Below are 27,444 nucleotides of genomic sequence, written 5' to 3' on the forward strand. Positions count from 1 at the left end.
AAAGCTTTTATTAATTTCAGAATTAAAATGAACACTTACCAAGACAATAGCTGGGAATAAGAGTCGGAAGCCAAGCAACATTAGAGAAGGCTGATGTATGTAAAGAGTTAATTCGAGCCAATTCTGATACTCCTCCAGTGTAGGACAAAGGTCCTATTGGGTCTACACGCCACAGAATAAGCTCACTATATATTGCATTTGGGTCATGAAATGTACGTGTCGCTGCATTTCTAAGAGGTTGTTTTGAGGAACTTTTTATATGTCTTACAGGATCCATCAATCTACTTACTTTGTCTGAGTCCCACTGACAGTCTAATTCAGGAGTCAACAGAGCATTATGATGAGAGGATGTCAGTAACAATGGTAAAACTGAATGACATGCCAAGTCATTGAGGTGAAATCGATGACCACAGTATCTAAATTTGTGAGATACAGTCAGAACCGTGGTAAAGGCAGACTTATCTGCAAAAGTGACTGCCCACTGATTTAAAGAACCATCTATGTGTTTGGAGACCATCATTACTGTAGGAGCTAAAATGTTCGTATTTGTAGTGTGTGATCTGGAGTACGATTGTGATCCATGAGGACTGCCTACAGCCATCATCTCTTGGTGTAACAGAGTGTGAGGAGAATCTTTCGTAGCATTTATGCAGGCATACATCATGATATTTTTACTAAGAGAACTCGCATCACCAGAGGGAAATGCAACAGGAATCCGAGAAGAAAAAGAAACCTGAAAAACATGATATGAATTCAATGTAAGTAGTTTTCCTCCTCTCAGAAAGTCTTCCAAAAACACTTCCATTTTCAAAATATCAAATCTCAGTTTCCTAGAAAAATTATCATTTTCAACTTCTTTCTGGTCTAATTCCTTTCCTCTATATAATATCGTATCTCTATTTGCTGCCCAAAAGAAGCCTGAAAAAAAAGAAAAGTTTCAAGTGCATTATTGTACAGCTAAATGACCACACCACAAATCTCAATAAAAATAAAGTTCAAGGGGCGCCTGGGTGGCTCAGTGGGTTAAAGCCTCTGCCTTCGGCTCTGGTCATGATCCCAAGGTACTGGGATTGAGCCCCGCATCGGGCTCTCTGCTCAGTGGGGAGCCTGCTTCCTCCTCTCTCTCTGCCAGCTTCTCTACCTACTTGTGCTCTCTGTCTGTCAAATAAATAAAATCTTTAAAAAAAACAAACAAACAAACAAAGTTCAAAAAGTTAACAGACAATGTTTATTTAAAATTTTAAAAATAAAAATTAAAAAAAAAGTTAACAGACAAAAGCAGCTAGATTTAGTTACTAAAACCAGGGGGACACACCTGAGTCACATTTTTAGGGTAGTTTTAAGATTATTCAAAATATTGTGAATTCCCAGGAAAAAAGCCAATGTACATATATCCAGTAATACATTTCAAAGCCAAATTCATTTTACTTTGAATTAACCAGGTTTATAAAATCTGTGGTCATAGATCCCCCTTTGGTAACAAGAGTAAGTGTTCTCTTCTCAGTTGCTTCTCAAAAATAAAATCTTTGGAATATTTCTGAAAACATGGTAAATCTGAATAGCATCTTTTTTTTTTTTTTTTAAAGAAATGTAGTAACTGCTTCATCAGTAAAATATACCTGGACTTGTCTAAATATTCCAGGATTATATTCATCCAAATACTTTACATGCCACACTAGAAAGGTACCATCTACAGGGTGTATAGTAAAAAGCATGTCAGGATTCTTATTCCATTCAGTTAGCAGCATTTCAATCTTCCGATCAAGCAGGACTGTAGGCAGTGGCATTGGTACACTAGGTCGTGAAAAGGTTCTGGGACTTCCCTCTCTTTCTCCATCTTCATGTTCTGACGATCCTGTACCTGCCTCAGATTCTCTATCCAGGGATAATTCTGAATCAGAAAATAAATTTATCAGTACACACTATTTATCAATACATACTAATAATATCATAAAAATGCAATCACATACTAGACTATCAACAGCATACTATCTTAAGAAACTATAAATCCCTTTTCCAATTTATGGTCAGGCGAGGGAGGGAATGAGAAAAAACAAAAAAAGAAAATCATTTTCTGGTCTGAACTGAAAATTACTATTATTTCTTACTTTTTAAAGAAATCAGAATTTCATTCACATTATCATTATCATTAGCAAAACTTGTTCCCCCCCAAAAGACAAGGCTTCCAAAGTAGTATATTACTCAAAGCAATACATGTAACAAAAGCATATAGAGCTAGATGGTAGACGGTCCATAGTAGATGGTTAGTAAGTGGCTGGAAAAGTAAAAAAGGAGAGCAGGAAGGAAGGATTATAAACTAAAAGTGGTATCACAAGAAGCTGCTGACTTGCCAAAAAGAAAAATGTGAACATGCAATACTAACCATGATCTAGTTTCATATGTAAACCCCTCTCTTTTTCCTCCTGTGAACGTTCCTCATCTTCTCTATCTCCTTCTTCACTTTCATGATCTATCTGCTTCTCAGAAAGTTTTCGTAATTGCTGCATAAATATTTCAGTAGATGATGTAAAATGAAACTCTTTGTTGTTTAACCAATGAACCACAAAGCCCCCATTTCCGTCATCAATGTTAAATGCAGTGCCAACCAAGACATTTGGAATATCTGTGGGGAAAAAAAGTTAAGATTTCTATATGAATTTCTTGTGTATTTAAAAAGATTACCCAATGCTTATAAAGCACTTACAAGTTAGTCTTTATAAAGAAAAGGTCAACGTAACTCCAGCAGGATTTGTAAAAACTTTAACTGAATTTAATGGTAAAAGTAAATATTAAAAATTAATGGCACATGACTTAAATTACTAATGGAATTAATTTACTAATTTAAAAAACAAATATACCAAATGCATGAACCTTTATTAAATCCTGGTTTGGGGATAGAGGAACAGAAAAATAAAACAGAAAAGCAGCTATAAAAGAATCTTAGATAATTGGAGAAATTTAAGTTTAAATATGAACTGGATATTAGAGATTATGAAATAACTACTAATTTTCTTAAATATAATACCAATATTGTGATCATATGAGAGAATTTCCTTAACCTTAGGAGATACTGTCTGAAGTATGTAAGCCTAATGTGCCATGCTATATGTAACTTACTTCAAAAGATTAAGAAAGAATTGTACTCACACATGCCCACCCCAACACACACAGGTATATACAGAGAGAATAAAGCAACTGTGGCAAAATGTTAGCAGTTTTTACTCAAAGTAGAAGACATGAATGTTCACCTTAGTATTGTTCCAACCTTTCTAAAATGTTTGAAACTAAAAAGCTGGGAGAAAATAATGCCAAAGAAGAACATGGGAAGACAAGCAAATTCTAAAGTATATTACCAGGCTTCCTCCAGTTGGGTTAACGGTAATTCACAAAACAGACTAGTTCATGTAAAACAGTAAAGCTAAAAAAATCAATCTCCCTAATCCCAATTAATATTACAAATAATCCATTCAACAGAAAGCAAAAAGCAAAAATGAAAACAAAACAAAAAACCACTGTCCTCTGAAAAATATGAAAGTCTAAAGATAAAACACACAGGATATTTTGGTGTGTTCTGTTAATATGTATCAGTGTTAAATAAAGTTCCAAGTTGTTCTTTTTTTCTAATTCCTGGATGACAGTCCTGGGTTTCTGATAAAAATGAAATAAATCGGGCGCCTGGGTGGCTCAGTGGTTTAAGCCGCTGCCTTCGGCTCAGGTCATGATCTCAGGGTCCTGGGATCGAGTCCCACATCGGGCTCTCTGCTCAGCAGAGAGCCTGCTTCCCTCTCACTCTCTCTGCCTGCCTTTCTGCCTACTTATGATCTCTCTCTGCCAAATAAATAAATAAAATCTTTAAAAAAAAAAGAAACAAATCATATAAAACAGAATTCATAAGTTAGGAATACTATAAAACAACACATCCTCTATTCTTGCTAAAAATGTTTCACCTAGGGGCGCCTGGGTGGCTCAGTGGGTTAAAGCCTCTGCCTTTGGCTCAGGTCATGATCCCAGCATCCTGGGATCGAGCCCCGCATCGGGCTCTCTACTCTGCGGGGAGCCTGCTTCCTCCTCTCTCTGCCTGCCTCTCTGCCTAGTTGTGATTTCTCTCTGTCAAATTAATAAAATATTAAAAAAAAAAAATGTTTCACCTAAACCTTATCGTGAACAAATATTCAGACAGAAAGATGCTCTAAAAAATAACAGAGAAGTTCTTTGAGAGACTTTTTTTTGACAACTGAGAGGAACTCTCATAGATGAGTTTAAAAGAAGTGACAATCGAGTGAATAAAAGAGTTTATATTTTAATATTAACTATATATTAAATATAATCTTATCCATGTTCCTTAAATACAATAACAGTATTGTAGCAATGGAGGAAACCTCCTATTTTATTATAAGACACACTTGAAATATTTAGGTAATGTCATAAAATATTTAGGAGATGAAGGATAATGGTGACAATTTTACTTTCAAATGGTCCAGCCAAAAATAAGGGAAGAGGATGCAAAGACATACACAAATGGGCAGAAGGGGAGAATAAAAGCAGGTAGGACAAGGTAATAACTGGTGAATTTGGGTAAATGTTTATATGGGTGTTTGTTAATCTTTGCTTTCAGCTTTAATGTAGACTCAAAAAGTTTCCTGAAAAAAAGCTGAAGAAGAGGAAGAGTCCTACAATACAAAATTATTTGCATTTAGCAATCAATTTGGTCAAACTATGTATTTACATACAGTACAAATACTTTTATGAAATGATTTTTAAAATAGTATGTAGTAGGTTAAAGTGAAAATAGATAAAACTGGCTAAAAGATGAAGGTTATTTAATAAAGATGTTGAAAGACAAGGTGACTGACTACAAAAACATACCCAGTGCTTAGACGCAAATATGTGACAGAAAACCTATCCACAGGGGACAATCCTGTGATCCTATTCCATTTGATTAGCATAGCGTATACCATTAAAAAGTCAACCTAAGATGTGTTGAATTTACTGCATACTATCACTAATTACACTCCATTTGAATGTCAATAACTCACGATAAGGTTCTTTTAAAGAAGTTAAAAATTTACAAAAATCTGAAACCACTAACATTTTGAAAACAAGTTAATATTATAAACACAATCTTAGAACAAACAGAATTAGTATGTGAGATCAGTAAGTAAAGTAACATTTAACCAGGTAGCAAAACGCTGTCCAACTGAAATAATGCAAAACACAAATATAAGGCACATAGGCAATTTTCATTCTAGTAGCTGTATTACAAAAGGTAAAAAAAAAAAAAAAGAAACAACTTAATTTTAATATTTTATTTCAACTTAATATACATAAGATATCATCATTTCAACATGTAATCAATATTAAATAAAATGGTTAATGAGAGATCTTACATTCTTTTACTGTACTAAGTCTTAGAACTCCAGTGTGTACCTTACAGCCTAATTCAATATGGGCTAGCCACATTCATATGCTCAAGAGCTACACGTAGCTAGTGGCTCCCATACTGGGCAGCCCATATCTAGAGCCACTGTGATGATGGGGGAAGTGTCCTAAAGATCACTTGTTTGGAATTCTATTTATTGAATATCACCTCTATATAAACAAACATTTCAAAATAAACTCCTCCGCATTCTGAAGGAATATAGTGACTTCCATTTCAATAAATATGACTGTAACTTTACACAAATATAGTTATATCAGCAATGTAATATAAAATTATCTATGTGCCTTTTCATGTTTTTCATGTACAAAAGAAAACAATGTCCTTAAATAGAAGCTTTCAAATATGCTTTTGCCAACACAACTTGCCTCAAAATACTTCTTCTCAACCTCACAGGAGGAAAAGAGCAAAAAAGAAAGTATGTGTTAGAAGAAAAAAATATCTTTCCCTAGGTGTAAGGTAAGAAAGTCTATTTGGGAGGGAGCCTGGGTGGCTCAGCTGGGTAAGCCTCCAACAGCTCAGGGCAGGATCTCATATGAGTTGTGAGAATGAGCCCCAAGTTGGGCTCCCTGATCAACAGGGAATCTGCCTGAGATTCTCTCCCTCTGCCCCTTCTCTCTCTGCCTTTCTCAAATAAATAAATAGATCTACGGGATTAGAAAATAAGATATGCTGAAATACAAGGAAAACTATGAAAAAATATATTTAGATGGTCATTAAGAAAAGTTGAGAAGAAACATTAATGGTGAAAATATAAAAAGGAGGGAAATCAATCTAACTAGGCTGCCACGACTTGTGTTCCCATGTTCAACTAAAGCTCTAATTTACTTAGAACCTTGCTATATACTAGACAAAACAGAATTGCTCAGAAACACTTATTTGCAGTTGTTTCCTGAGAATCACACAGTCTCAATTTAAGAAATGGTACTTTATATTATTTCCCTATTTGAATTAAGAAGTATTTTTAAAGGCAACATGGAATAGTAACATAAAATGAAAAACAAGTTCTATTAGTAGTCCCACTTTTCTATTTATTTATCTTATCAGAGTACTTATAGGAACTAAAACTTTACTGTCCCTTACCTGTGGCAGGATTGACGCTGGCTGCAATGTGGAAATGACACAGTGCATTGGCATGGTGGGAAATGTGCCTCTGAACTTCATGTGTTGCCGTCTGGTCAGGCATTAATTCGGTGTGAGTCACAAGAACAGAAGACCTCCTCTGTCCTTTTCTTAAATTTTTCAAATGATGTATCGTCTAAAATAGAAAAATAATAGATAAATCCAACTCTGGAGCCTAATAAATTCTAATCCAAGTACTTCTGATTATTAAGGATTTTATAATTTTCTTCTCTGCAAAATCTCAACATTTTTAAAGGAACTACCTTAACTTTAACTGAAGAATTTAACTGAAGAATTCTGATTATATTCTCCATAGTTTCTGCAAATTTTATAGTTCAAGGCAGAAGTAGTTGCTCATCTATATCTACAGAAACTTCTATTAAGATTAGGAGTCTAAAGTCTAGGTTTTTTCAGGATAGCCCACCACTGAGATGAAATTTACGAGTCATCACAGTTTAAAAAAAAAAAAAAAAGCCTGAATCTTCCTACCAGGAAGAAGAGTATTTCTCCCCAAAATTCTCACTAACTAAACAGTACAGCTAAATAATATATTATCTCTGTTATAAAGAAGAAAAATAGAGTACAAAAGTACAGAATAAGGGCAATCTACATAGGTGAGAGGAGCCATGAAAGTGCCGACCTATGGGATTTATTTAAATTGAGGTATGTCCATAGGATAAAAATTCTCCACTAGCATATCCAATGATCTGAACTATTTTAAAAAGAAAGTATCTCTACACCATAACCCCAACTCACAGCACTTCCTTACTCTGTCGCTTAACCCACCCCCAATACCATGCTTTACAATAATTTCCCATTCTATTTCTTTGTTTCTCAAAGTCAGCTAAATAAAATGTGGCAGCCTCTCAGTTCTTTCTGCATTAAAGTAATACATCTGGTCTTTCCTTTCAATTTCCTTTCAATTCCTTCACCTCCTTTCATATGGAAAACAGTGTCAGATCTATGGCGGCATGTCCTCTACCTCTGGTCTCCCTACTATGGAGAGTTGCTTATTTCTTTAATAGGGTTAATTAAGATGGATATATTAGAGACCTGATGCACCACAACGTCTGTGAAATTATTTTCATTTGATCTTTAACATTTATCATTATTTTAAGTTATATTGGTAAGGCTAGTGTAATACTGGCTGATTATTTTCTCTGAAGAACAAAATGTGTAAGTATATACAGAATTACATAGACCTTACAGTTAGGCGTTTCAGACAAAAGGATGGCAAAAACCAAGGCAGCTTATAAATCAGACAATTAGGCTTTTTCTATTAAAAACAATTTTAACATTATTAATTAATAACATTACTAAAAAGGTAGCAAAAATTTGTCAAATCACTAATTATACATATTTACTTACAACTTCTGCTTTTATGTAGCAATTGGTATTTCAGTTTTACACCTGAAAAGCAACATAACAGGTACCATGGAGGATACAAAGATGTCTAAAATCACCCAGTTTCCAAAAGCTCATATGTAATTTGAAGATAAAATGTCACGTAAGTATATAAAAATGACTGTAAACATGTAGTAAATTAAGTACTTTGTCTCACTAAATTTCAACAAGTATTAAAATATAATTTTAGCTATTCTGACCTCTGCTTTTAATTTTGTTTATACTTTAAATTTTGGGGGGGGAAAATATATAAACAGTGCCCAATCACAATTAGCATCAGAGTAAGCCTACTTCATATAAAACTTTTAAGGAGCACATCTTCAGCCTACACAACCCAAAAAATATTTCTGCTTGCTGGAACAGTAAAATATTTTGGCTATGCATCCATAAAAATGTTAATGTAAAAGTATAGTGTAAAAACATAATTAGTAATGTAGAGAGATGTTTATAACACATTATGTATAAAAAGCAAGTTATAAAACATTACTGCATAATATGATCTCAATCTTATAAACAAGGAAAAAAATACACATACACACATAACTCGAATACTTGGATTTTAAATTCCACATTTTTTCCAATCTAATGTTAGAATAAGTACATATTCTTTCTGCAGCAAGAAGTCACACATGAAAAATTAAGACAATTAGCAATCTAGGCTTACTTCAATAAATTTCTGATAATTTACAGGTGCCTGGGTGGCTCAGTTGGTTAAGCAACTGCCTTCAGCTCAGGTCATGATCAAGTCCTGCATTGGGCTCCCTGGTCAGCGGGGAGTCTGCTTCTCCCTCTGACCCTCTCCCCTCTCATGCTCTCTCTCTCATTCTCTTTCTCAAATAAATATTTTTTTTAAAAAACTATAAAAAATTAAAAATTTCTGATAACTTTAAAAAATGTATTTCTCTCATTTTATTACCATAATGGACACAACAGTTTGGATTATAAATAATCTAATTTCATAGGAAGCACATTTATTTCATATATATTACATTTAAAAATTGGAAAATTAATTTGCCTTTGAAATAGTAAACTATGGAAATTATAAGCAATTATATAAAAGTCAACTTATGTCTGATTCTTAATCAAAACAGTCATTTTTAATTAGAACACACAAGTAAGATTTAATCCTCATGTAACAAAAGTAAAACTTTTTTTTTTTTAAGATTTTATTTATTTATTTGACAGAGAGAAATCACAAGAAAGGCAGGCAGAGAGAGAGGAAAGGAAGCAGGCTCTCCGCTGAGCAGAGAGCCCGATATGGGACTCGATCCCAGGACCCTGAGATCATGACCTGAGCTGAAGGCAGCGGCTTAACCCACTGAGCCACCCAGGCACCCAAAAGTAAAACATTTTTAATTACAAAGAGTTTCAGGGTCCTTAATGCGTTGTACTAATCAAAGCTTATTCCTATAGATTTTCATATTTGACACGCAAAATGAAAAAATTAAAATTATACTACTTACCTAGACTACATGTCTGAGATCATTACTATTGTATTTGGTTTCTAAGGGGCATAAAATGAGTTCTCTTACAAGCACAAAACAAATTAGTAAGAATTATTTGTTATTAATTTCATCATTACTTATACCAGGTGCACTACCTGCATCCTATCTTATAAATTCCCATCAAACTCACATATCTTCAACATTTATTTACCATTTTATATAATATAGTACCTCAAGAGCATGCTGTATTCTGTCTTTGTGTCTTCCAGCCTGAGTGAGGTTGCTGGCAACACTAGAAGTGGTAGTCTCACAGATCTGCTCACCCAAAAGACAATCTTCTGGTAATACAGTTTCTGCCCAGAGTCGGCAGACGCCATCATGGCATGAAGTTAATAACACATTACAGACAGAACCTCTAATAACAAAGAGAAGTGAACAGAAGTTACTATGAATATCAGTGCCATTGATGAATTAAAGTTTATTAATATTTGGTTCTTCACGTATAAAAATAGCATTAGTGCACAACTAACAGTATGACCAAGAGTAATTATTTTTCCAGTAATGGTAAGAGATTTATACAGTCTATTTCACACTCTCACCAAACCCCACTGACTACCTGCTTATACTTGCAAGATGGCAGGCTGAATAAAGGGCTGCAATCAGTTGCCATAAAACGGAAACAACCTAGCTGTCCCTGACACTTTGATTCATTAAAACTACGCCTTGAATGGCTCAGTTAAATGACAGTATAGTATGCTTCCAACTGCTTAGATGTTATAGTGTGTAGAGAGAGGTCAATAGAAGCTTGAAATCATACACAAGTTATCACTGTGAACGTGAACACCATAAAAACCAGGAAATGGTCTTGACAAAGGAGACAGAAGTATAAGCCTGATTACACACATGCTGCTTGAAAACTAGGTTCCGTGGGAATATTAGTATCTTCTAAACAAACGAAAGAGCAAAAGAAGACCTAATTGTTGCAAGTTACAGAATGACCATAAGAAAAGCTCATAAAATGTAATTAAACTGCATGGCTTACAGCACTACTTGTGTCATCCTGTATCATCCTTCTTATAATCAAAAGATTATAAACAGGTAAGCAAATGAGCATCTTCAAAATAAAACTGCAAGAAGAATATAATTTCAAGCTATAAGTCAATTTCCATTAAGTTAAAATAAGCAAAAATGTTACAACACCAAGCAGCTCAAGTGAATTAACCGCTCATTATAAAAGAATAAAAAATCATCTGTCCTTTAAAAAAATAACAAACGTAAAAAAAAAAAAATAACAAACGTAGAATCCGACTAGAAACCAGTCAAAGGTATTCTGCAAATGTTTTCAACAGATACAAATAATTTAAGCAGAATAAACTTCTAACTCCGATTCTAAAAATGAATTTCCCATTTACTGAGCACCTCTATAACATATGTTGTATTTCCTATCAGGTGTGAACAGTTCACACATGAAATAACTTTCTCTCAAAAATACAGATTTCTAAGCAAGCTTTTTAATAACTATATATATGATATAGGAATCATTTGTATGAGCTGTTCTGTAGTTTCTTTAATACTTTTAAGAGATGTTGAACATTGAGGAAAAACTTAAAACAATCACTTCTTTGAAAAGGTTCTGTTGATGACCCTAAGTTGAGAAAAACCTGGCCACTTTACTCACTGTGAATGATATGATTTCTCACTATGTATATTATTGATAGTTTATTACTATGTTTTATTTTCCTTCAGTGTGCCAATTTGCCATCATTTCCTTCCTGGACTCTTTTACTCTTGCTGCTACTACTAACAGTATCAGCTAACACAGCTTAAGCCCATACTAAGTGCAAAGGCCTGCAGTAAGTATTTACATGCACTGGGATAATGAGTCTCACTGCAACCCTCCGAGGTAGTACTGCTACCTAAGAGAAGGAAACTAAGGCACAGAGAACTTAAGAAATGCAGCCAAAAGTTCACAAAGCTAGTAACAACAGCAGGATTAGAATTCAGGCTAACCGGTTAACACCCAGAGCCTATGCTCTTCATTTCCACCAAGTCAATGTACTAAAAAGACCTTTGCTTTTTAGAAATATATAGTATTTTTACAAATACATAAGAAAACACACCAAAGTTATGGGACACATTTGTCTAACCTGGGCATATACTTGCTAGTTTTACGCCATGAGAAACCTGCCACAGCTCGGGGATGTGCCAAATAAACAAAGGAAAACTGGGTGGACGCCTGTCTCCTTTTCACTTCTTGATGATCCTGAGATATAATTGAGGATTTCCAGCCAGTCATAGGATACCATACTTTCAAAAGACAATCATCCTGCAAAAATACATATGTCAATATAAAATTAATCTGAACATAACACAATTCAAAGCCCAAGTGTTTTAGTGATTTAGAGAACCTTTAAAAATAAAGCTATCTGTAAAAACTAACATGTGAGCTTTATATAGCACAAACTCCAAGCATAATGTTCATTCCCCTAAAGAATACCACTCTTGAAAAATAGTTTTCTCATTATCAATCTCCTCTGTATAATGGTGGTTTTCAAATAAAGACTGAAGCCAAAATCCTTCAGTTAAACAAGAAGGGGTCACTGCGGAGAAGATTCTGAAATTAGATGTCGTTGGATAAAATAAGAAAGAGGCCATGTTATTAGTCACTGTTAACATTCTCTCTCCTTTTTTGAAGACATCTCTAAAGGTGAAACCAACCCATTTTAAATATGAGCTGCTTCTTGGACATTATGTCAGGAATCAGCAAACTTTCCTTGTAAAAGGCCAGACAGTATGGAAGGCTTTGTCGACCACATAGTCCCTCCATGTTTGTTTATTTTTTTCTTACAACCTTTTAAGAACATAAAAACCATAGCTCTCTGATCTCCACACTAAATGAAGTGAATGCACTTAGAGAGTTGTCAGGAATCACCTTTATGCCCACTTAAATAAGATATTATAAACTTAACAATAAATAGGCAACGACTTCATCATTTTACTTAGTTCTAAGAATTTTGTTAAAGGCCAAAATAGGAACATCTGGGTGGCTCAGTCAGTTAATCGTCTGCCTTTGGCTCAGGTCATGATCCCAAGGTCCTAGGATCAAGTCCCCCATCCGGTTCCTTGCTCAGCAAGGAGCCTGCTTCTCTCTCTGCCTGCTGCTCCCCCTGCTTGTGCTCTCTTTCACTCCGTCACTCTCTCTAACAAATAAATAAATAAAGGAGGGAACATATTGCATGGAGCACTGGATGTGCTGCATAAACAATGAATCTTGGAACACTGAAAAAATAAAATTTTAAAAAATAAATTAAAAAGGCCAAAATAATTTTATCTTATTTAAGAGAAAACATCTACTTTATAGTGCTTTATCCTCAATAGTGAATAGAGTCTTATGGGAAATAATACAATACCATCCATGCAAAAATCTCACTCTAAGAAACAATGAAATTATGTAATTATGTATTCCTGGAACGTACATGTAGGTCCAAACACTATCATCTAGGCTAGACAAACATTTCTGGGTTTTACCATCTTGGTACTCATTTTCAATTTATATTACACAATGTATGTTTCCACTAAGGTCTCATTTATTTGTATATTTGAATTATACAGCAAATCTCTTTAAGTGCTTAGTCTGAGACAACCATTTAACAATGTACTAGTTGCTTTCTTCCAAGTACCTTCTTCAACTTAGCAATATTTTCACCTAACCTAATTTACTGCATAATACAGGAGTGGTTTCAGGCCACATACCATAAAAACCATAGAGGCAACTCAGAAACCCCTGAGCATTCATAAAGAAAAGGCAGAGTGCCTCCCTGAACATGTGGCAATTCTAGTCCCTTTCTCCTATACCACCAGCAATCCCTCACTCAAATGGAGCAGTCTCATTTTCATCTCTTAGTGCCTAAAACTAAAACCACACAAAAGTGAATTAGAAATCGTTAACAGAAAGACAGCTAGAAAATTTCCAAATTAGAAAAGTAAAATTGGGGGTGCCTGGGTGGCTCAGTGGGTTAAAGCCTCTGCCTTCAGCTCAGGTCATGATTCCCAGGGTCCTGGGATCGAGCCCCGCATCGGGCTCTCCGCTCCGCAGGGAGCCTGCTTCCCCCCCTCTCTCTGCCTGCCTCTCTGCCTACTTGTGATCTCTGTCTGTCAAATAGATAAATAAAATCTTTAAAAAAAAAAAAGATAAAATTGTCTTTATTCGCAAAATCCTAAAGAATCTACAAAATATATATATATATATACCTGACTAAAGATCAAAACTCAAACAGCAATTCTCTTTCTACGCGTTAGAAAAAAATTGGAAATGTAATTTGTTTAAATACCTTTTACATTAGGAAGATAACAAATCAGGAATAAAACATGTATGCTAAAAACTACAAAACACCACTAAGAGAAAGAAAACCTAAATAAAAAGAGAAACATACTATCTTCAGGGATGTGAAATACAAATGTTACTGATTCAATTCTTCCCAAACTAATCTATAAAGATCTAATGTGAACAGAGCCAAAAATCACATCAAGCTTTTTGGTAGAAACTGATTGCCTTATTCTAAAATTTGTATGATATCAGAGAAACAATACCACCAAAAATACGTATTTTAAAGATTTATTTATTTGAGAGAGAGAGCATGAATGAATGAGAGGAGTAGACGGAGAGGGACAAGCAGAATGCATGCTGAGCAGGGAGCCCAATGTGGGGATGGATCCCACAGCTCTGAGATCATGACCTGAGCCAAAAATCAAGAGTCTAAGACACTCAACTGACTGGGCCACCCAGGCAACCCCCCAAAAAAACATTTTTAAAGAAAAAACAAAGTTAGAGGACTTATACCACCCAATTTCAAAACTTACTAGAAAGCTAGGGAAGGTAGGAAAGATGGTGTCCTGACCTTACCTCCTCTGACAAACATGCCAAAGCAACAACTATATGTACAGTAACTCTAAAAACAACTTGAAGACTAGCAGAACAGATCTTCCACAGCTAATCATAGAGAAGGCCACAATGAAAAATGTAGAAAGGGCAGAGACTTGACTAGAAAGAAATGACTTTGAAGAAATACTAGCTGAAAACCTCCCTGACCTGGGGAAAGAAAACAGATATCTAGACCCATGAAACAAAAAAAGTCCCACACAAGATGAACCCAAGGAGGTCCACACCAAGATACATAACAATTAAAATGGCAAAAATTAGAGATAAAGAATCATAAAAGCAGCAAAGAAAAACAGTTGCATACAAGAGAAACCCAAGATTATCAGCTGCCTATTTAGCATAAGTTTTGCAGACCAAAAGAAAGTGGCATGATATATTCAGAGGGCTGAAAGGAAAAAACGTACAACCAAGAATACTCTACCAGGCAAGGTTATTCAGAATTAAAGGAGAGATAAAAATCTTCCCAGACAAATAAAAGTTAAAAAAGAATTCATCACCACTGAAACAGCTCCATAAGAAACACTGAGGGAACTCTTTAAGAGGAAAGAAAAGGCTATAATTAGAAAAAAAAAATTATAGTGGCACATGGGTGGCTCAGTCAATTAAGCATCTGACTCCTGGTTTCAGCTCAGGTCATGATCTCAGGGTTATAAGACTGAGCCCCATGTCAGGGTCCATGCTGGGTGTGAAGACCGCCAGGATTCTCTCTATCCCTCTCCCACTGCCCCGCCCACATGCTCTCTCTCAAAAAAGAACTAAAAACAAAAACCATAACAAGACAAAAAAAAAAAAAAAAAGAGGATTACATAGTAATAAAGGTTTCAGTCCAACAAGAGAATACAACAATTGTAAATATCTATGCACCCAATATAGGAGCACTAAATATATAAGGCAAGTATTAACAGACAAAAATGGAGGAATTGACAGTAACACAGTAATAGTAGAGGACTTAAGTATCCCACTTGTGTTAATGGATAGGTCATCCAGAAAGAAAATCAATAAGGAAACAGTGGCTTTGAACAACATATTAGACCATACAGACTTAATAGATACATGCAGAACAGTCCACCCAAAAACAGCAAAATACACATTCTTTTCAAGTACACATGGAACATTTTCTAGGATAGATCTTGTTAGGCCACAAAAGAAGTTTTTAAATAAATCTGAGAAGACTGAAATATATCAAGCATCTTTTCTGACCACAGAGTATGAACTAGAAATCAATTACAAAAAAAACCCTAAAAACCAAAAACCTGGGGGGGGGGGTGGTTAAAGAAAAACACAGATTAAACAGAAACAACATGCCACTAAACAAACAATGGACCAATGAAAAATCAAAGAGGAAATCAAAAAAATACATGGAGACAAATAAAAATGAAATACAACGGTTCAAAATCTGGAGGATGCAGCAAAAGCAGTTCTAAGAGGAAAGTCTGAAAGATACAAGTGTACCTCAAGAAACAATCAAAATCTCTTAACCTTACAACTAAGGAAACTAGAAATAGAAGAACAAAGCCCAAAATGAATGGAAGAAAGGAAATAATAAAGATCAGAGCATAAACAAATGAAATCAAGACTAAAAAAGTACGGTAAAGATCAACTGAGACTAAGATCTGGTTCTTTGAAAAGATATACTTATTAAGCCTTTAGCGAGACTAATTAAAGAAAAAAAATGACTTAAAATCAGAAATGAAAGAGAAATTACAACCAACACCACAATAATACAAAAAAAAATTAGTTTACCACAAAGAAAACTATATGCCAAGAAATTAAACAACCTAGGAAAAAAATGGATAAATTCCTAGAAACATCAACCTCCAAGACTGAATCATGAAGAAATGAAAAAATCTGAGCAGACCAATTACTAGTAATTAGGTTGAACTGGTAGTTAAAAAAAAATTCCCAACAAACAAAAGTCCAGTACCAGATGGCTTCACAGGTGAATCCTACCAAATATTTAATACTTCTCAAAGTAGGGCGCCTGGATGGCTCAGTTGGTTAAGCAACTGCCTTCAGCTCAGGTCGTGATCCTGGAGTCCCAGTATCGAGTCCCTCATCAGGCTCCCTGTTCAGCAGGGAGTCTGCTTCTCCCTCTGACCCCTCCCCTTCTCATGCTCTCTCTCTCAAATAAATAAAATCTTTTGGGGGAAGGTGGGATTGGGAGAAGGGGAGGGGGCTATGGACATTGGGGAGGGGAGGCGAACCATAAGAGACTATGGACTCTGAAAAACAACCTGAGGGTTTTGAAGGGTCAGGGGTGGGAGGTTGGGGCAACCTGAGGGTTTTGAAGGGTCAGGGGTGGGAGGTTGGGGGAACAGGTGGTGGGTAATGGGGAGGGCACGTTTTGCATGGAGCACTGGGTGTTGTGCAAAAAGAATGAATACTGTTACGCTGAAAAAATAAAATGGAAAAAAAAAATATATATATATATATTTAAAAAAATACTTCTCAAAGTATTCCAAAAAATAGGAGAGGGAGAAATCCTTCCAAATTCATTCTATGAGGCCAGCATTACTCCAATACCAAAACCAGACAAAAACACACATACACACTCACAAAGAAAATTACAAAAATAAAATAAAGTTATACAACCCCAGGGGAAAAAAATTACAGAGCAATAACCATAATGAATATAGATGCAAAATCCTCAACAAAATCTTATCAAACCAATTTAAAAACATATTAAAAGGATCATTCACCAAAATCAAGTAGTATTTATTCTAGGGATACAAGGATGGTTTGAGTTATGCAAATTAATCAACATGATACATTTCATTAACAAAATGAAGGATAAAATTCCTAAGAGCATCTCAACAGGTACAGAGAAAGCATGTGCCAAATATCCACTCCTGATAAAAACTTTAAACAAAGTGGTATATAGGGAACATACCTCAGCATTATAAAAGCCGTATATGACAAACCTACAGTTAACATCATACTCAATAGTAAAAAGCTAAAAGCTTTCCCCTAAGATCCGAAACAAAACAAATGTCCACTCTTGCCATTATTATTCAGCACAGTACTGGAAGTCCTAACCATAGCAATTAGACAAGAAAAAGAAAGGAAAGGAATTTTCAAGTAAAATGTTACTATTTTCAGATGATATACTACTTATAAAAAACCCTAAGAAGACTCTACCAAAAAACTATTAGAATAAATGAATCCAGTTAAGTTAGAGAATACAAAATCAAAATATAGAAGTCTGTTGCATTTCTATACACTAATAATAAAAGAACACAGAAACTAAGAAAATAATCCCATTAACAACTGCATCAAAAAGAATAAAATACCCAGGAATAAATTAATCAAAAAGGTGAAAGACCTGCACACTGAAAACTATAAGACCCTGATGAAAGAAATCAAAGAAGATACAAACAAATGGAAAGATACACCATGTTCATGGATTGGAAGAATACTGTTAAAATGTCTACACAACCCAAAGCAATCTAGATTCAATTAGATCTTTATCAAAATATCAATAATTTTTTTCACTGAATTAGAACAAAAGATCCTAAAATTTATATGGACATGCAAAAGACTCTGCATAGTCAAAGCAATCTTGAGAAAGTCTATAAATCTATCAAGACTCACTTAACTTAAAATATACATTTTATTTATATAAAATATATTAAAGTATATATAAAGATATTAATATATTTATTAATATAATATATTAAGTATATATAAAGAATATTAACAAAGTTAATATGCTACATTAATATGTTAATTATATTGATACCTCTTATATAATTACATAAAATATAACTATATAGAATTAATGTATTAGTTATATAGTTAATATACAGTTATTATTATATGTTAATATAGTTAATGTGTTAATATAATGTATTGAGTATATTTATATAAAATGTATTTGGTGTATATTAAGACATACACTTAAAATATACATTTTATTTTATCTTAACTATGTTTCAAGAAATTAATTATAAAAAGGAAACAACAGGACAAGATTTATGTACAAGGTTGTTCATTTTTCATAGCAATAGAAAATCAGAACCACTTAATGTTCATTAATAGTTATCTAATTAAGTTAAAATATAGTACATTCATTCATATAATGAAAAATTATGTCACTATTAAAAAGAATACACATTTAAAGAATATGACCTAATTTGAGTATGTGTGCATATATGTGTGGTTTACAAAGACATCAAAAAGTCTGAAAGAATATATATTGAACAGAAAACAGTGACCTTTTTTATTGAAAGACTATTTGGCAGGGGATTTTCATATTCTCTGCGTGGTTTTTTTATCATAAATACACATCTTATCTAAAAAGTGAAGATATTTCCACTTTAAAGAAGGAAGAAGTTTAAGAAGCCAATCCTTAAATAACCAAAACATTGAATCCAGGAACAGAGAAGTGCTTTCAAGAGGAAGAAAATCTTCTGGAAACATTCTGTAGGCTTCTCCTTTCCTTCCTGCCAAAATCACCCTCATCAAAAATTCTTATCCAAGCTCTAAAATTATGATTTTACTCAAAATCATAGTCCTCTATTAAGAAAAAAATTTTCTGAAGAAAACAGTATTTTATTTTTTAATTTTTTAAAAAGATTTTATTTATTTATTTTAGAGTTAGAGAGAATGCAAAGAGGGAGGGAAGGAGAGGGCGAGTGGGAGGAAGGAAGAATCTCAAGGACTTTCACAGGGACTCCGCATAGAGCGCAGAGCCCAATGCAGGGCTTGATCTCAGGGGCCTGAGATGATAACCTGAGCTGAAACCAAGAGTCAGATGCTTAACTAAATGAGCCACCCAGGCACTCCAAGAAAAGAGTATTTTAAATAATTTTCAAATTTTATAAAATAACCAAGTGTAGAAAATATTTAGATATAGGGGCGCCTGGGTGGCTCAGAGGGTTAAAGCCTCTGCCTCTGGCTCAGGTCATGATCCCAGGGTCCTAGGATCAAGCCCCACATTGGGCTCTCTGCTCAGCAGGGAGCCTGCTTCCTCCTCTCTCTCTCTGTCTGCCTTTCTGCCTGCTTGGGATCTCTGCCTGTCAAATAAATAAATAAAATCTTTAAAAAAAAAAAAAAGGAAGAAAATATTCAGATATAAACTTCATAAACAAACAATTTAAATGAATACAGCAAGCAAAACTGAAAAAAACAATTCTTGAGTTGAAGATGTAAGCAGGTATACCTTGTGGTGGAAAAAGGCTCTTGAACAAATAAGATTTTAAAGCTCAGATAAAAAGTTAAAATACTATTTTTTAAGATTTTATTTATTTATTTGACAGAGAGAAAAGGAGCACAGGCAGCGGAAGCACCAGAAGGAGAGGGAGAAGCAAGCAGGCTCCTTGCTGAGCAGGGAGCCTGATGTGGGACTCAATCCCAGGACCCTGAGATCATGACCCGAGCCAAAGGCAGATGCTTAGCCAAATGTGCCACCCAGGTGTCCCAAAAGTTAAAATACTATTAAGCCCAAGAAAATTTAATTTACCACACTTATAAAAAATAGATCTTACCAGCAAAAGTGCTCAATGAATGGAAACATTAAAAATCCTGAAGGCAAATGAATGGGTGCCATAATACCTGAACTGAAATCCTGTCATACATAGCAGAAACGGTGAAAATGACTTCTAGTGGTAGATGACACACTTACCATCTGTTTCATCAAGTCAGACAAACTTGGCTTTATTAACAGAGGCAGAACAGATTGTGGTGGTGGGTGGGGGGTGGGGGAATGCCAACAATACAAAGTTATTCTCTGTTCTTTTCTCAACATCTTAATTAGACATGGTATCTTCTGAAAAATGTGAGGAAATAAGCTTTTTAAACATGTGATGCATTTTATTAACCTCCAAAGTATCCTTACCAGTAAGGCATTCTTTTCTTTCCATTTGAATTACATACTTAGCTCTTAGGAGAACTGAAGAATTTTAATGCAAGGAAAAGATGACTATTACTTGTGGAAAACATACTCAATAGTCCATTGCTAAAGCTACTGTAATAAAAATTCAAAGAAAGATACTGAGCATTATGGAACAGGTAAACAGAACCACCTTCAAGAAGCTTAAAATCTAGATATCCCATTTAAGAAGATGTAGTTTTAGTCTTATTACTCAGTTGTGTACTTATTACTTAGTTATTACTTATTATTCAGTTTCTACTCAGTAGAAAGGCATCTTTTGAATTCATTAGCGATGAGAGTTCAAATTCAGTAGATGGTCCAACAATGAACACTAATCATCTTACATGGGTCAGTAGTGGTTTTTAATGTATCACATGACCCTGTCAAAAGACCATACATCCTAAAGCAGTCTCGAAGTTCAGCCAGTTGTGACACACAGCTGAGGCAAATATAACACACTGAGTAAGCAAAGAGAGATAATTAGATACATTAAGATTAATGGGGGAGTACGCCAAAAAAAATAAAAGATGAAGGAAAATTCATTCTTATGAAGCCAGCATTACCCTGACATCAAATCCAGATAAAGACACTACAAAAAAAGAAAACTACAGGCCACTATTTCTGATGAACACAGATGTAAAAATCCTCAACAAAGTATTAGCAAACCAAATCCAAGACTACATTTAAAAAGTCATTCACCCTAATCAAGTGGGATTTATCCCAGGGATGCAAAGGTGGTTTAATATTCACAAATCAATGTGATATATCACATTAACAAGAGAAACAACAAAAACCATATGATAATCTCAACAAATGCACAAAAAGCATTTTGACAAAGTATAATATGCATTCATGATAAAAACCCTCAACAAAGTCAGTCTGGAAGGAACATACCTCAACAAAAAAAGGCTGTATATGAATAAATAAATAAATAAATAAATAAAGGCTGTATATGAAAAACCCATAGCTAACATCATGCTCAACAGTGAAAGCCTGAGAGATCTTCCTCTAAGATCAGGAACAAGACAAGGATGTCCACTCTCACTTTTATTCAACATAATACTATAAGTTCTAGCCACAGCAATCAGATAAGAAAAAGAAATAAAAGGTATTCAAATTGGTAAGAAAGAAGTAAAATTTTCACTATTTGCAGATGACATGATACTATCTATAGAAAACCCGACAGAGTCTATCAAAAAAACTACTAAACTGGGGGCGCCTGAGTGGCTCAGTGGGTTAAAGCCTCTGCCTTCAGCTCAGGTCCTGATCCCAGGGTTCCTGGATCAAGCCCCATGTCTGGCTCTCTGCTCAGCAGGGGGCCTGCTTCCTCCTCTGTTTCTGCCTGCCTCTCTGCCTACTTGTGATCTCTGTCAAATAAGTAAATAAAATATTAAAAAAAAAAACTACTAAACTGAAAAATGGATTCAGTAAAATCACAGCATACAAAATTAATATACAGAAATTTGTTGCATTCCCATATACTAATAATGAGGTAGCAGAAAGAGAAATTAAGAAAACAATCCCATTTACAATTGCACTAAAAAGAATAAAATATGTAAGAATAAACTTAACCAAGAGATGAAATAACTATATTCTGAAAATTATAAAACACTGATAGGAACACCAGGGTGGCTCAGCTAAGCATCTGCCTTCAGCTCAGATCATCATTTCAGGGTCCTGCAGTTGAGTACTGTACTGGGCTCCTTGCTCAGCAGGGAGCCTGCTTCTCTCTCTGCCTGCTGCTCCCCCTGCCTTGCGCTATCTCTATGACAAATAAATAAATAAAATCTTTTTAAAAACCCTCAAAACAAAAAAACACTGACAAAAAAATCTGAAGGTGACACAAACAAATGGAAAGATATTTCATGCTCGTGAACTGGAAGAATTAATGTTGTCAAAATGTCCACAGTACCCAATGCAATCTCAAATTTTATGCAATCCCTATCAAAATACCAACATCTTTCACAGAACTAGAACATAAAAACCTAACATTTGCATGAAACCACAAAAAGATCCTGAATAGCTAAAGCAATCTTGAAAGAGAAGAAGAAAGCTGGAAGTATTGCAATTCCAGATTTCGAGATACACTACAAAGATGTAATAATTAAAACAGTATGGTACTGACACAAAAACAGACACATAGATCAATGGAAAAGAATGGAGAGTCCAGAAATAAACCCATGCTTTCATGGTCAATTAATCTATGACAAAGGAGGCAAGCATATACAATGGAAAAAAAGACCATATCTTCATCAATCAGTGCAAGTAAAACTGGACAGTTACATGCAAAAGAATAAAATGGGACCACTTTCTTGTAGCCTATACAAAAATAAACTCAAATGGATTAAAGACCTAAATGTGAGACATGAAACCACAAACTACTCAAAGAAAACATAGGCAGAAATTTCTTTGACATCAACCATAGAAACATTTTCTAGATTTGTCTCCTGAGGCAAGGGAAACAAAAGCAAAAATTAAACTATTAAAACTACACCTAAATAAAAAGCTTTTGCACAGTGAAGGAAACCATCAACAAACAAAAAAAGGCAACCTACCAAATGACATATGCAAAGGACAGATCTGATAAGGAGGCAATATCCAAACATATAAAGAACTTATACAACTCAACGAACACAAAAAAACCCAAATAATCCAATTTAAAAATAGGCAGAGGACATGCCATATGTATTTTTCCAAAGAAGACATACAGATGGCAAACAGACACATGAAAAAAAATGTTCATCACGAATCATCAGGAAATGCAAACTGAAACCACAAGAGTTATCACTTTACACCTGCCAGAATGGCTAAAATCAAAAACACAAGAAATGAGAAATGCTGGGGAGGATGCAGAGAAAAAGGAACTCTTGTGCACTGTTGCTGAAAGTGCAAACTGTTGCGGCCACTCTTGAGAAGAGTATGCAGGGTCCTCAAAAATTAAAAATAGAATTACCATATAATCCAGTAACTCCACTGGTGGACATTTACCCAAAGAAAAGAAAAACATGGCCGCCTGGGTGGCTCAGTGGGTTAAGCCTCTGCCTTCGGCTCAAGTCATGATCTCAGGGTCCTGGGATCAAGTCCCGCATTGGGTTCTCTGCTTAGCAGGGAGCCTGCTTCCTCCTCTCTCTCTCTGCCTGCCTCTCTGTCTACTTGTGATCTCGCTCTGTCAAATAAATAAATAAAATCTTAAAAAAAAAAAAAGAAAAAAACACTAATTCAAAAAGATATATGCACCCCTATATTTACTGCAAGAATCACCAAGATACAGAAGCAACCTAAATGTCCATCAATGGATGAATGGATAAAGAATATGTGGTGTACACACAAACACACACACAGGAATATTATTCATCATAAAAAAGAGTTAAATTTTAACATTTGCAAGAACACAGATGGACCGAGAGGGTATAATACTAAGGGAAATAAATCAGTCAAAGAAAGACAAATACCATATGATCTCACTCATATGTGGAATTTAAGTAACAAAGAAAAAAAAAGAAAAAAACAAAAGACTCTTTTTTTTTTTTAAGATTTTATTTATTTATTTGACAGGCAGAGAGGCAGGCAGAGAGAGAGGAAGGGAAGCAGGCTCCCTGCCGAGCAGAGATCCCGATGTGGGGCTCGATCCCAGGACCCTGGGACCATGACCTGAGCCGAAGGCAGAGGCTTTAACCCACTGAGCCACTCAGGCGTCCCTTTTTTTTTTTTTTTTTTTAAGATTTTATTTAAGAAAAAAACAAAAGACTCTTAAACATAGAGTACAAATTTGTGGTTGCCAGAGGAGGTGGGTGGGGGAATAAGTGAAACAGGTAAAAGAAATTATGTTTATTGAATGATGAGCACTGAGTAATGCATGGAATTGCAGAATCACTGTATCGTACCACTGAAGCTAATGTAACACTGTGTGTTAATAATACTTCAATAAAAAAAGAGTATGTGAAGGAAATCAATGACAAGAAGAAAAGAATCTACAAAAAAATACTTTTTATAACTAATTTGAGCAGTTCCTTTGTCTCATTTAGAGAAGTGTAGGCATCTTGGAATATGTATTAATGTACTATTCTTAATTCAATTACATGCATTTTAATATATATTTTATAAGAATTATACTTATTTTGATCATGTCCAGATACAGATCCATTAAACAGCCAAATTTCACCCTGAAGAAATACAATGGATTTCAGACTGTTTCAGACTTAAAATTAGTCTGTAACATACAAATGGATAATGATGTGCTATTAACTGCTTATTTACTACAGAATGGTCACATGACTCATTCAAATAAACATAGTGAATGCAGGTATGCTCTGTATAAGCTGCTGGTGATATAGTTGGGACAGGGTAAGGAAGAGACAACAAAATATATTTCCTAGTTGCACGGAGCTTATACTCTAGAAGACAACAATAAATAAAGATAGAAATAACTGTTTTAATACAATTACGATAAATGCTACAAACAAAAAGCATACTGTGAGAGCATTTCCTACAGAGGTTTGATCTTGTCTGGAAGATTTCCTTAAAAAAAGTAATATTTAAACTGATAGCTGAAAGATATATAGAAGATGGCCAAGCAAAGAATAGAGAAGGATGCTTCCCTAGAGAGCACACAAAGGCCTGAAAGCAGTCAAGAGTCTGGCATGATATTCAAGGCTCTAAAAAGCCATCAGTATGATAGGTGGGAACAAGCTGGGGCTACCCAGTGCCATATCCTTCAGTCTTACCACACTAAGGATTGTGGTCTTTACCCTAGGAGCAACAGGAGTCATGAAAGCATTATGGAAGTAATGTTTGGGGGCCCTGGCCCCTGTGAAAACACAGGATTAGAGGATGGTTTCAGACTTCTATCAGGTTCCAGAGGCAAGAAGATGCTAACTTGGCTTAGAGGCAGTGAAGGAGAAGAGAAATGGACTTTACCCCTAAGATCTCAGTTTCTTTCTATGATCTCAAAGATGGCTAGAATCCTACAATTCTAAAAGTGTTTAAGTTTGTATTTTAATCTATGCACATACAAGTAGGACCATCATTTCTTCACATATCTAAAGTGTCTTCCCCATGTTATAGGTCATCTGACATAATTAACTGTTGCCTCCTTCTTGAATTTTTTTTCCTTCTGATTTCTCTTGTGTCACATTTTCCTGTTTTCCATCTATCTTAGTGGCCACTCCTTCTCAGTGGCTTCTCCCCATTTTTTCCTCCACTTCTTAATGTTCAAGAATTCTGGAATTTCATCCTAAAACCCATTCCCTTCTCCCGCATACATTTTCTCCCTTGTTAATTTCACCCAGCCCCTTAACTTTAAATACCATTTTTGCCTACTAATGAATTCAGACTTGGAATCCTTAATTCTGACCTCTCCAGGGAACTCATCTTACTCTATTTGATTTCTTAACCAAAATGCATACTTTGATCTAGTCACTACACTCCAGCATTCTGTTGTATTTTAACAAGACCTGCTAATTCCTATCCCAGAGCATCTACACTTGGTGTCCCATTGGCCAAAAATACCCTTTCTTCTGAACTTCATACAGTTGACCCCTTCCAATTATTCAGTTCTCAAAGCTACTTCCCCTGAAAAGTATTCTCTAAAGATCATCCACTCTAATAGACACAAAGTCACACTACTACATCATCCTGTTTTAATTTTCTGAATAGTATTTATTAATACATGATTTTTTTTGTCTTTCCTCACTACAAGTCAAGTTGCATGCACACAGCAACCTTGTCTATACTCTTCATCACAAGACTGCCAACACAGAGAACAGCTCAGGGTGTGTGGTGTTCAAAAAAATATTTGCTAAATACATGAAGGTTGTTAATTTCAAGTAAAATTGCAAATTAGCCTTTCTTCAAAAATGCACTATGAAATAAAGACAAATTTTATATGTATATGCATATATAAAATATAAATATGAGAGTCTATCATGATGTGAATACATCTGTGAGAAGATTCTTGTATGCTTTTATGAATTACTGGAGTTCTGAAGTGCATTTTCTTTGATAAATTTTCTATGATAAAAGGTACATCAGACAAAAGATATGTCAAAATACATGTTTTTTTTTTTTAAAGATTTTTTATTTATTATTTCACAGAGAGAGATCACAAGTAGGCAGAGAGGCAGGCAGAGAGAGAGAGGAAGAAGCAGGCTCCCCGCGGAGCAGAGAGCCCGATGCGGGGCTCGATCCCAGGACCCTGAGATCACGACCCGAGCCAAAGGCAGCGGCTTAATCCACTGAGCCACCCAGGCACCCCTACATGTTTTAAGGAAGACCTGACTATATATAAGAGTGCCATTAATTTTATTTGAAAGAGGGCAATGGAAAATATGCTTTGAATGCAGCACAGCCTGCAAGCTGATGTCAGGGCAACGACCAACTGGGAATATTACACAGCTGCATTAGAGTATGAACCAGAGTAGCTCTCTGATCACACTGAACTGGTCCTACAGTAAACTATCATGGCCCCGCCTATGACAGATTCATTAAATCAAAGCAATGACCAACCTTACTAATCATATGTGAGTATACGGTAACCCTAAGAAATGTGAGTAACAAAAAGAACAAATCCGTAGGTATGGCAGGTTTTTTCATGGTTAAGTTTTAGGAGTAGTGGGATGCTAGTTTTTAGAGATCAAAGCTTTAAAATTTTTTTTTTCTTTTTTTACAGAGAGAGAGAGAGAGAGAGAGAGAGAGATTACAAGTAGGCAGAGCAGCAGCCAGAGAGGGGAGGAAGCAGGCTCCCCGCCAAGCAGAGAGCCCGATACGGGGCTCGATCCCAGGACCCTGAGATCATGACCTGAGCCGAAGGCAGCGGCTTAACCCACTGAGCCACCCAGGCGCCCCTAGAGATCAAAGCTTTAAAAGTGACTGCCTAGTTTTAGAGACCAAAGGTAAGAATCATATTCTTTTTTAAACTTTTCTTCTGTGATTCTGATAAGTTTTCCTTTTATTTATTTATTTTTAAGATTTTATTTATTTATTCGATGGCGAGATCACAAGTAGGCAGAGAGACAGGCAGAGAGAGGGGAAAGCAGGCTCCCCACTGAGTAGAGAGCCCAATATGGGGCTCGATCCCAGGACCCTGAGATCATGACACAAGCTGAAGGCAGAGGCTCAACCCACTGAGCCACTCAGGCGCTCCAAGTTTTCCTTTTATTTACCATGCTTTTCAGACATTATGGAAAATTCTTGCATCTCTACATTCTACCCAGAAATATTAAATATT

The 27,444-nt window shown here is 35.2% G+C and overlaps 1 protein-coding gene across 4 annotated transcripts in view; it reads right to left on the minus strand.

Moving 5' to 3' along the window:
• Positions 1-27,444, minus strand: part of DMXL2 (Dmx like 2) — a 156,170-nt gene that overhangs the window by 76,652 nt on the left and 52,074 nt on the right. For all 4 annotated transcript variants that reach the window (XM_046008047.1, XM_046008046.1, XM_046008049.1 and 1 more), the window contains exons 7-12: positions 11,556-11,734; positions 9,640-9,823; positions 6,521-6,695; positions 2,384-2,623; positions 1,620-1,891; positions 40-733 (exon numbers count right to left, since the gene is read on the minus strand). In XM_046008047.1, coding sequence (XP_045864003.1) covers positions 40-733; positions 1,620-1,891; positions 2,384-2,623; positions 6,521-6,695; positions 9,640-9,823; positions 11,556-11,734 — 1,744 coding nt within the window. The remainder of the gene's footprint in view (positions 1-39; positions 734-1,619; positions 1,892-2,383; positions 2,624-6,520; positions 6,696-9,639; positions 9,824-11,555; positions 11,735-27,444) is intronic.

This window comes from Meles meles, chromosome 6, assembly GCF_922984935.1.
Source record: "Meles meles chromosome 6, mMelMel3.1 paternal haplotype, whole genome shotgun sequence".
Classification (NCBI taxonomy): Eukaryota; Metazoa; Chordata; class Mammalia; order Carnivora; family Mustelidae; genus Meles; species Meles meles.